Source organism: Phaseolus vulgaris, chromosome 8, assembly GCF_000499845.2.
Source record: "Phaseolus vulgaris cultivar G19833 chromosome 8, P. vulgaris v2.0, whole genome shotgun sequence".
Lineage (NCBI taxonomy): Eukaryota > Viridiplantae > Streptophyta > Magnoliopsida > Fabales > Fabaceae > Phaseolus > Phaseolus vulgaris.
In genome coordinates, this window is record NC_023752.2 from 12,152,355 (window position 1) to 12,163,583 (window position 11,229).

The 11,229-nt window shown below is 34.0% G+C and overlaps 1 protein-coding gene across 1 annotated transcript; it reads right to left on the reverse strand.

Annotated features, from left to right (window-relative positions):
• Positions 1-2,762: 2,762 nt before the first annotated feature.
• Positions 2,763-7,371, reverse strand: LOC137826741 (cuscuta receptor 1-like). Its single transcript, XM_068632875.1, has 10 exons — positions 7,159-7,371; positions 6,926-7,063; positions 6,652-6,810; positions 6,404-6,553; positions 6,241-6,318; positions 5,977-6,132; positions 5,702-5,776; positions 5,403-5,558; positions 5,169-5,318; positions 2,763-5,048 (listed from the first exon to the last, which is right to left on the reverse strand). Exons 2-10 carry the CDS (start codon positions 7,020-7,022, stop codon positions 2,878-2,880), a joined length of 3,192 nt encoding a protein of 1,063 aa, XP_068488976.1. The 5' UTR covers positions 7,023-7,063; positions 7,159-7,371; the 3' UTR covers positions 2,763-2,877.
• Between the last annotated feature and the right edge of the window lie 3,858 nt (positions 7,372-11,229).

Below are 11,229 nucleotides of genomic sequence, written 5' to 3' on the forward strand. Positions count from 1 at the left end.
AGGAAGACGTTTCTCTTGGTGGTGGTCGGTGGTGTCTTCGGTGACTTGGTTGTGGTTCAATGGTTTCTTTTAGTGGTTCCCTGTTCGGAGAAGAAGGTAAGTAATTTTATTTTGGTTTTTAGATCTATAGTTCCATTTTTTGCGGATTTTGTTTCCACAGTACATATGTTGTGATTCTAGATAGTGCAGTCCGCTAGGTTTACAGAATAGGGAATCTGCACTTTGTTTTTCGTCTTCTGGAATATTAAATTTGCAAAAATCCCAAATTAGTGCATTCGTAAATCTTCTGGATTGGTGAGTCCGGTAATATTTCGGATTTGAGAATCCGTAGTATGTTTCTGGATTTCAGAATCCATAATGCAAAAAATGCATTCCAAATTCACAAATTCGTAATTCAAAAAATGCATTCCAAATTCACAAATCTGTAAGTCAAAATAACTTATGGAACAACAAATCCGTAATAGAAATTAGATTTTCATATTTAGCAATCCTTAAGTTAACAATTTATTAAAAATTTGTTTCTAGAACACCCCCTCATCTGAAAAACAAAATGATTTACTAACGGATCGACAAATCCATAAATCATATTTTCACTTCCGGATTGATCAATTCGTAACACAATCCAAATCCCGATTTATGGGAACCACAAAAACTCCATAACCACCCAAGCTCTTTAAAAAAACTTAATTCTTACCTCTAAAAGTCAACCAATACTTCGACACCACAACCTACTCCTCCACCTTGCTCCGCATAGTTAAAATGGCACTCCACCAGTGCCTTAGATGAATGAAGAAGAATAACAGTGTCAAACTAACTTATCCATGGTGTCCTTTTTCAAATAAAAGGTCAAGACTAGTTTTGAAATTTAAAAATTATGGAAGTGCAGGAAGAAACTCTCACTTACTTAATACAAGATATTATGGAATGATTGGATATCTTTGGTGTATGAAACATATGTGGTCCATATGATTGTTGAATGATGGTATTGAAATGAAGTTGGATTGTAGTGATTGATATTGAAATGAAGTTGGATATGATTATGATTGATGAAAAAATTAAATGAAATTATATATAAACGATTAATTTAATTAATTCTTTTATTTGTATTTTTTTGTATATTAGAACTTTATTCTACGGAGCATATATATATATATATATATATATTTTTTTTTTTTTAATTTTTTATTATTATTATTTTTTTTTGCAGGAGAGAATTTGGAATAACGGTGCATTGATTTCTTTTATTTGATTTTTGTAATTTTCCATTACCATTAATGATATAAAATATAGTTACATAACGAAATATGATTATGCATTGCATACCAGATTAAGAAAACAAAGAGTTAGTATAAGTGGTCGCTACTTATAACATTTATAATCCGAAATGTAATAATATTACTGAGTATGAAAAAAAAATAATATAAAAATTATTTAAAAAAACAAATTGATTTAATTTGAGTCATCAATTTAAAAATGGAAATACTTTTTCCTCATATACATAATTTTTTTAAATCTTTTTTTTATTTTTTTTTTGGTTTTTAAATTAAGATATGTATTAATTTGGTTTTAGGTCTTGATTTTTACCATTTCTTACTTTTTCAAATTCAATAACTTTCCTTTTAAAAAATTATTTTTGATGAAATATAATTTTCATGGGAATAAATAAAGCAAATAACTGAACATTGAAAATATAAATAGACATTTAATTTTCTTCTCATTCTTATAAATATAAATCTTTTACATGTTTTTCTTTCTTTTTATATTATAATGATTTTTTTCTCTATTTTTAAATTTCATTTTTCCAATCTAGATAATAAGTAAATATGTGAAATTGATTTTTCTTTACCTTTTTCAAATATACAGTTACATGGTGTTTCACATGTCACTTCCTCTCTTGGTTTGAAGATACTAACAGTAATAGACAAGGAAAAGAAAATATTCAAATATTCCAGGATTTGAAATAATTAGGACATACTTAATCTATTACATCTTTGACTTGATGTTATCTTATTTTTTTTAATTTTGTTTCAATTTTAGATCTATTTTTCTCTTCTAAAATTGTCATTTATATTTACAGTTAACCCATGTGACTGTTAGCTAGTTTATCTATAGACTAGCCCTGTAGGGTATTTTATATAAAAAAAAAAATTACAATAATTTCTGTAAGTATATGTGAATATGAATGAATAATATCTAAATGATGATCTTTAAATTTTTTTTTCCCGAAAACACTCTTTCAAGAAAATAAACAAATAAATTATAAATCAAGTAACTATCACCATCTATACTTTCAAAACCCTGCCTTTGTTTGAAATGCTCAGAGTTTGCTTCTTCTTACTCACTAACTCTATTACCTCTGATTCAAAAAAATTCTTCTTAGTTCAACACTGTTTTCATAAAATTTTGATGTCAATGTATAAATGTGATCCACTTTTCTTCTCTCCAATTCCCAATGGTTTACTGCACTCATGTTCAACAGTATGCAACTTAAAAAAATAATAACTAAAGCAGACTTTAGAAGCAAAACGAGGATAGTATAAGTTAAAAACTCATTGCAGTTTGGTGGATAAGAAAATATAACTAAGGACAAAGTAAATTGAGGTATGCAGACAAGGATTTAAAAAGCTGAGCATAATCTTCATTTGGAATAACCCTTATGCCCTTACCTACCTCAGCATTGGTTCTTTTTTACTATATCAATCCACATGGAGTCAGAACTGGAATTTCAACATAAAAAAATCAAGAATAAAATAATAATCTTTGAAGAGCAACATGATTATTTACTGAATAAAGAAACTTGGATTCCATATATATAAGAAACTCATGGTTGAATCAATCTTAGCAAACAACAAGACAATCCAAGGCATACAAGATAAACTATATTACATTTCTAGAATTTGAAAACCTCCTCCAACTATCTTGCATAAAGTAATAACTACTTAAGACGATAAATTCCATGTAGGAAAACCATGCTCGCCTCCAATAAGGATTAATGTAGAGAGTGGCAACAATTACCAGCAATACCGTTGTGTATGCCACAGCAAAACTTACACCAAAAGCATGCATGTCAACCGGACTGTCATTGTCTTCTTCATCATTTGGAGAAATGGTAGGTGATTGTGCAGAAGGATGACAACTTTTTAGCAATGGAGGTCCACAAAGAAGAGGATTTCCTTCGTAGCTGCTCTCATCAAAGGTAATAAATTGGCCTTTTCGTTCGGGTGTATCACCTGATAAGTTGTTATGTGCAACACTAAATACAGCAAGAAAGCTCAACTGGTTTAGTTGATGAGGAATTTGACCACTCAACATATTGAAAGAAAGATCTAAACTCTCTGTTTGTACTAAATTGGAGAATGTAGTTGGAATTTGTCCAATCAAATCATTGTGAGACAAGTTCAATGATCGAATTCTTGTCAAGTTTCCAAGTTCAGATGGAATACTTCCGTTTAGTTTATTTTTGGATAAATCGATTCCGGACATATAAGCAAGGATGCTCCCTGTATATGTGTAGGATGTTTTCTTCGTAGTGAAGTTTGCTTTCTCGTTTACATGTGGTATAAAAACTCCTGCATTGCTATTTTTTCCAATAAGAAAGCCAATAAATACATCCGTTAAAAAGTCAGGGTCTTCATTCTCAAAAGGCATTTTACCCAAGCAATTCGGTATTGGACCAAAAAAATTGTTATAAGAAAGGTCTAGTATACTTAAGTCTACCAATTGGCATAACTGCTCTGGTAAATGCCCTGTAAAGCGGTTACCTTTCAAAATGAGTATGTTCAACCTTGTATCAGCTAGGTCTTGCATCATATCTTGAATGCTACTGGTTATTTCATTGTAGCTAAGTTCTAGCATCATTAAGAAAGATCTTTTGCTGAACATTCTTTTGGATAAACCACTTAACCTGTTGTTGCTCAAATGGATGTAATTCACTGAAGAATTGACAAAAGATGGCACAGAACCCGTCAAATTGTTGTCTGAGATATCTAGATATGATAGATATTCAAGTTCCACTAGCCTTGTCGGAATAGACCCTTCAAGATGATTGCTGGACAATGAAAGCGTTTTCCAGTTTGACAAATTTCCTACCACACTTGGTAGTTTCCCCACTAAATTATTATGGCTTAGATCCAAGTGTTGGAGAGATGAGTTAAAAAAGCTACTTGGTATGCTACCATAAAAGCTATTGTCATCTAAAAACAGCTGCTCCAAGAATTTCAAAGTTGGAAATATGGGTCCATCTAGGTCATTGTGTGAAAGTTTCAAGCATTTGAGTAGAGACCCATCCCCGGATATGTTCTTTGGAATCTCTCCTGATAAACGATTATCTGAGAGATCCAATGTATCCAATAAGATCAGTTGCCCAAAATCAGGAGAAATTGAACCTTGGATGTGGTTTGTGGACAAATTCAGAAATTGCAAATTTGGTAAAATTGAACTAATATTGTTACTGGGGATTTCGCCAGTTATGTTATTGTCAGACACATCCATTCTCCTCATGTTAGTAAGGGGATGCAATGGTAGCCGGAGAACACCTGTGAAAGAGCAATTTCTGACGAGAAGCTCAGTCAATTTTGTGTTGTTTTCAAACAACCAGTTAGGAAACTCTCCTTCCAACCTACAACTAGTGAAATCTAAGCTAGTCAAATTGTTTTGATGTAGAAGAAACCTGGGGAGCGGAAGAGAATCAGTCTCAGTCGTTGAAGACAAACTAAGCACTTGTAATTGAAATTTAGGAATCCAAGTTTGCAGACTAGGCTGTAAGTCCAATATGACTTTGTTGCCTTCACCACCATATATGAACTTAAGGTTTGAATGATTGGCAAATGGTGTAAAAGAAATAGGAACTTCAAATTGGTTTTCTGTAAAACCAAAATGTTCAAGTGATGTAAGGCTAGCAATGTTAGAGTCAAATTGTCCAGTGAATTGATTTCGTGAAAGTTCCAACTTCCGAAGAGATGTCATGTTTAAGAAAGATGAGGGCAGCGATCCCACAAATTGGTTTTGGCCTAGATCTAACTCTTCGAGATTCTTCAGCTTAAACCAATCTGAAATATTAAATTTTGAAAAGGATATAAATTTTCAAATAAAAAAAGGTGTAGAATAAATATGTTGTGATGCTTAACGATAAGAGGAAATCAAGAAACTATAATGATAAATTGAATTACCAGCAGAAGGAAGGGTGCCATTTATGAAACATCGAAAAGCAGACAAGACTTTCAAAGAAGTCAATTCCCCAATACTTCTGAAAAACTCAATGTCAAGGTCATCATTATCGTCCAGTACCAAGTGTTCAAGGTTACTTAAATCACGAAAATCTGCACAACAGAAAATGAAGTTATATGAACCTTAATATAACAACAAAACTAATTTAGTTATAGTAAAATAAAAAGTATTTGTACCTCCTGCAGTAATTGTTCCTATAATGTCATTATTTTCCATAAAAAGCACCCTAATAGATGAGAAAGCTTGTAGTGATTCCCTCAGTTTGCTTCCATTTATCTCATTGTCATCTAAAGTAAGGAGATCCAATTTGCTTAGACTTTTTAAACCTGAAACTAAAACATGGAAATGATATTTAATTAGCAAACATGACAAAGCAAATACAACAACTATACACAGTAAGGAAATAAACATCAGGCTTTACAATTGGATTAAAATTGTATTCTGAAGACATTTTTATATCAGTTGCTTCAAATACCTTGATGGAGAACAAAACTGTTAATTCTGTTTGAACCTAGATCAAGAATCTCCAAACTGGTTAAAGCCAATAATCCTGCTAGAGACAAATAGAGAATGGATTGTAATAGTCATTCATAGAATAATAGTAATACTCTTTCTTCCCTCATACAATAGAAGTAATACATTAAAAAAATCCTCTGTTTCACAGTCTAAGTCCAACCACCATAGAAAAATTATGAGAAGTCACTGCCAATGTGATCAACCTATAGAATATACCAAATTAACTATACTGACCGCTTATATCGAGCGATCCACTTAATTTATTGTCTCTTAAATAAAGGGATTTGAGACGTTGAAGCCCACTTAGATATGAGAGAAATTCATTGGTGAAACTGTTTGAACTCAGCTTTAGGACTTGTAAATTGGTTGGCCATGTAAATCCATCATTCCCTGAAAATTAACAGCATTTTGTTATGAGTGTATACACTAAATAAGGAGCATGCATATTTGCACTGAGTCAAATATACTTTTATAAAGTAAAGAAGAAGGACAGCTAACCTAAACGCCACAAGTTACTCTCATTCAAGTCGTTCCCCTCTAAGTCAAGAATCTCCAGAGACCTTATCTTTGATATATCTGGCAATATATATACTGATCACACTCACATATTTTTCAACCAAAAGCAATGATGAAGATTTGAAATATAGGAAGTGTGACATACTAAGAATTGATCTTGGAGTCAATTGACTGTTTCCTAAATTTAAAGACTTGAGAGATGAAAGTCCACTAAGAGCAGATGCAATATCACTGTCACTGAGGTTGTTGTAAGACAAGTCAAAGACCTCAAGATTCTTCAACATAGAGCATAAACCTGCAAGGTAAAGTGTGTTACATTACATACGTATATTTGATCCCGAAGCTATTATCAGTATCATTAGCTTTCCAAATGAAATGGGAAAATTATTCCACCTTGGATATGATTATCTGAGACCAATCCAGTTTCAGACAAATACAGTTCCTTCAGAGATGTGAGTCCCCCGAGAGATGGCAAGATGTCATTAGTCAAAGAGTTCAGACTTATGTCAAGGACCTCTAATCTAAGCAACTTCGATGACAGAGTTTCAAAAGCTAAAGGTATACACATGTGTTAGTCAAAGGTTGTAGAAGAAGCCAACCAATTTTGAAGTAAAAATTAAAAAGATGCTTATCACAACATCATCATCATCATAATATATATCCTCACCGTTGAATGTTCCATGGAACCGGTTGTATGATAAATATAGTGACTTGAGAGATGGAAGGCCATTCAAACAAACTAGAATGTCGGTTACCTTATCCATACCACTGTCACTCAAGTCAAGGACTTCCAGATTTTCCTACCCTGCATTGTATTCAAGTCAAATGGAAGTAATCATTCATACTTCACTTTTTATGGAGTAAACAATGATGAAGAAATAGAATGGGTAGGAGAATAACCTTCACTCCCTGCACAATCAAATATCCCAGAACTATGGCTCAAGTTGAGACTCTTCAAATCCTTGAAGACAACAAGATCAGCGTAATTTAAGTGCCAATCTGATGGAATCAACCCTGTACTCCACAGCCCATTAAGATCAAGTTTGGCCACTCTCCCTGTGGAGGAGTTGCACTCCACTCCTTCCCATTCACAACAATCTGTGCCCTCCCAATGCCAAGACAAAGGGAAGCCAAAACGGCAATTTAGACCCCGAAGAACTTCTTTCTCTTCCTTCCAACACCCTTCACACCGTATTACTACCATTAAAACAAAAATAAATAAAGTCACACTTACGTTCTTCATTTTCATCTTCAGATTCTGTATCAAAGGATTTGGCCGTTTAAATAACAATGAACCAATTAATGTAAACTAATTCATGGCTAAGTCAAAGTTTTACTTCCACGGTTTTGTAATGTACATAAACAAATTCTAGTATTCAGATTTTTTATTGGCAAAGGCTTATTTTCATAGAGCTAAATGAACAGCAAAAAGTCCATGAAAGGTAATAGTGAAGGATGACTTGAGGTCAACCCCAAAAACGCGACTTCCGCATTTGCTACCAAGTGCAATACTTTCCTCGTAATTTCTTCGAACAACTTGTCTTCGGCCATGATTACAATGGCCTCGATCATTTTGGATCTAAGAATGATTGTGGGAATAATACCTTTTGGGGAGCATTTTATGTACACGTATGAGATTGCTATCGTACCAAAATTGGAAGCTTTTTATTTGCCAATCTATTTCTTAAGACAAACATTTGGATTAGTCCAACAATGTGTTGGGCAACAAAATGGTAAGTGGTAACTAAAATACGGGAAAAAAAAAGAAATTGATGAAGGAAAATAATAGAGAAAAACAACTTCATTAAGCTAAAACTGTTGGTCGTAAATTCAGATTTTATTAGAGTTTGAATTAGTGTTGAATTGTTTACTGTTAGTATTGTGTCAGTGGTTAATTATTACTCTTATTTTATAGTTTTTGGTAGTTATAAATTTATTTATATATATTGTGGAAGTAAATCATATAAGAGCATCAATTCGAGTTATTTCCTTCAATCAGTTTCTATAGCTTTAGTTCTATTATTTCGTTCAATTAGTTTCTACAGCTATTATTCCTTCAATCAGTTTCTCTAGTTGGTATCAGAGTCAGTTTGTTATCATGAACTCTACCCAATTATCAGTCTCTATCCTTGATGGAAAAAATTACAATTGGTGGTGTGTGTAGATCAGAGTTTTGTTTGATTATCATGAGTTATGGGATGTCGTTAAGAGTGGAGTGTCTACATTAGCTGCTAATGTAACTGAGGCGCAATGAATAGAGCATTGTGACCAAAAGAAGAAGGACAAAAAGGCTTTGTATCTCATCCATCAAGGATGAATGACAAGACGTTTGAGCAGATAGAAAGAGTAACAACTGCAAGTGAGGCTTGAACCATTTTGTCAACCAATTATAAAGGCGATGACAAGATTAAGAGAGTGCGTCTTCAAACTTTAAGACGCCAATATGAACTGTTGCAGATGGAAACCACAGAGACTGTTATGTCTATATAAATATAATTCTTGCCTTGACAAATCAGATGAAGACCAATGGTGAAACACATTCGGAGCAAACAAAGGTGGAGAAGATTTTGAGGTCTTTAACTCCCAGATTTGAACATGTTGTAGCCACAATTAAAGAGGCTAATGACCTTTCAACAATGACAGTAAGGTTATTGTCCGGTTCCCTACGAGCGCATGAGCAGTGGATGAATGACAATAAGATTGAAAAACCAATTGAATAGGCTTTACAAGCACAAACTTCAATTGGTAGCTCCTATCATAAACACGGTAGTTCACGAGGCAGAGGACGGGGACGTGGTGGTAGCTACTCCAACAAAGGTTGTGGTGGCCTGAACCATGGAGGTGCGGGCCAAAATCATAGAGGTGCTGAGCAAAACAATACTGGTTCCAATCACAATTTGAGTTCAAATAACTCATGACGCGGAGGACGTGGTTGCAGAGGACGTAAAAGCATGTATAATAAATCAAATGTGGAATGTTATAATTGCCATAAGCGCGACCATTATGCAAATGAGTGCAGATCAAAAAGTGATAATCATGCTGCCAATTATGCTTAAGAAGACTGTAATCACGAACAAGATGAAGAGGATCATGCAGTACTAATGGTAGCCACATCAAATGAAACTCCAAACAATTAGACTTGGTATTTGGATACAGGTTGCACTTATCATATGTGTGGTCAGAAGGAGTTGTTTACATATTTGGATGACTCATTTCGCATAAAAGTGAAATTCAGTGATGGCAGGTTCATTCCGGTGACTGGAAAAGAGCGAATTCTTATCACATTGAAGAATGGTGATCACAAATATATCTATGAAGTTTTCTATGTACCTTATATGAAAAAAAGTAATTTGTTGAGTATGGGACAGTTGGCCAAAAAAGGTTATGTGATGCACATAGTTGAGAATCAATTCTCAATTTTTGTTAAAGAAGGTAGTTTGATTCTTAAAACCTTTTTATCAAAAAAATCACATGTTTCTTGTAGATTTTAATATGAGTCATTTCAAGTGCTTGAATGCAATAGTGAATAATGAATCGTGGTTATGACATTTATATTTTGGGCACTTAAATTTTCAGAGTTTGGAAAATCTCTCCAAACAAAATTTAGTGAATGGTTTACCCCATATTCACCACCCTGATCAATTGTGTGAGACTTGCATTTTTAGAAAGAATCACATGATACCATTTGTTAAGGAGCCTTGGCGTGCGAAATTTCCTTTGGAGCTTGTTTATACAGATGTTTGTGGCCCGACGAACATATCATCAATTGGGGTAATAAGTATTTTTTAACCTTTATTGATGATTTTTCAAGAAAAACCTAGATTTATCTATTGAAAAGCAGGGATGAGGTATTCCACTGCTTTAAAATATTTAAATCATTTGTTGAAAGAGAGAGTGGTAGACTAATTAAGATGGTGCATAGTGATGAAGGGGGTGAGTACAAGTCTAATGAGTTCAAGAGGAAGAAATTGGGTTGCATCATAACATTACATGTCCCTACACTCCTCAACACAACGGAGTTGTCGAGAGAAAGAATAGAACAATCAAGGACATGATGAGGAGTATGCTTAAAGCGAAAGCTATGCCAAAATTATTTTTGGGTTGAGGCTGTAACATGTGCGGTATATTTGATGAACATATCACCCACTCGGAGTGTTCTTAACATAACTCTGATTGAGGTATGGAGCAGATTCAAACCCAAGGTGCAACACTTGAAGGTATTTGGGTCAATTACTTATTCTCATGTCCCCAAGGCAACAAGATTGAAGTTGGATGATAAGGCAGTGGAGACCATTTTCATTGGATATAAGATGGGGGATACAAAATGTACAATCCAATGACAAAGAAGGTGAGTGTCAGTCGTGATGTTACATTTGCCAAAGATGAGGAATGACAATGGAATGCAATAGCTGAAATGGATTCGAAAAAATGATATATTTACGTTTTGAACGATGATGTAGAAGATGGAGTCACTCTTGAAGCACCTGCAGTTCAACCTGAAGTTGTAACTCAACCTGAAGTTGCAACTCCAATTGCAACTTCGATGGAGCGACCAAGAAGGCAGCAACGACAACCTGTACACCTTCAAGATTACGAAGTAAATCTTGATGATGAAGTTGATGACAATGGATAATTTGTTCACTTTGCTTTTCTTGCAGATTTAGAACCCGTGAGACTTGTAGATGCCATTCAACACCCCAAATGGCAAAAGGCTATGAATGAAGAATTGATGGCGATTGAGAAAAACAATACATGGCAGCTCACTGATCTTCCAAAAGAACACAAAACAATTGATGTGAAATGAGTGTACAAGATTAAAGTGAAAGCAAATGGTGATATTGACAAATATAAGGCAAGGTTGGTGGCAAAGGAATTCGAGCAAAGAGAAGGCTATGATTACGAAGAAATATTTTCTCCTGTAGCTCGAATGGAAATAGTGAGATTAATCATTGCTTTGGCTGCACAAAGGCA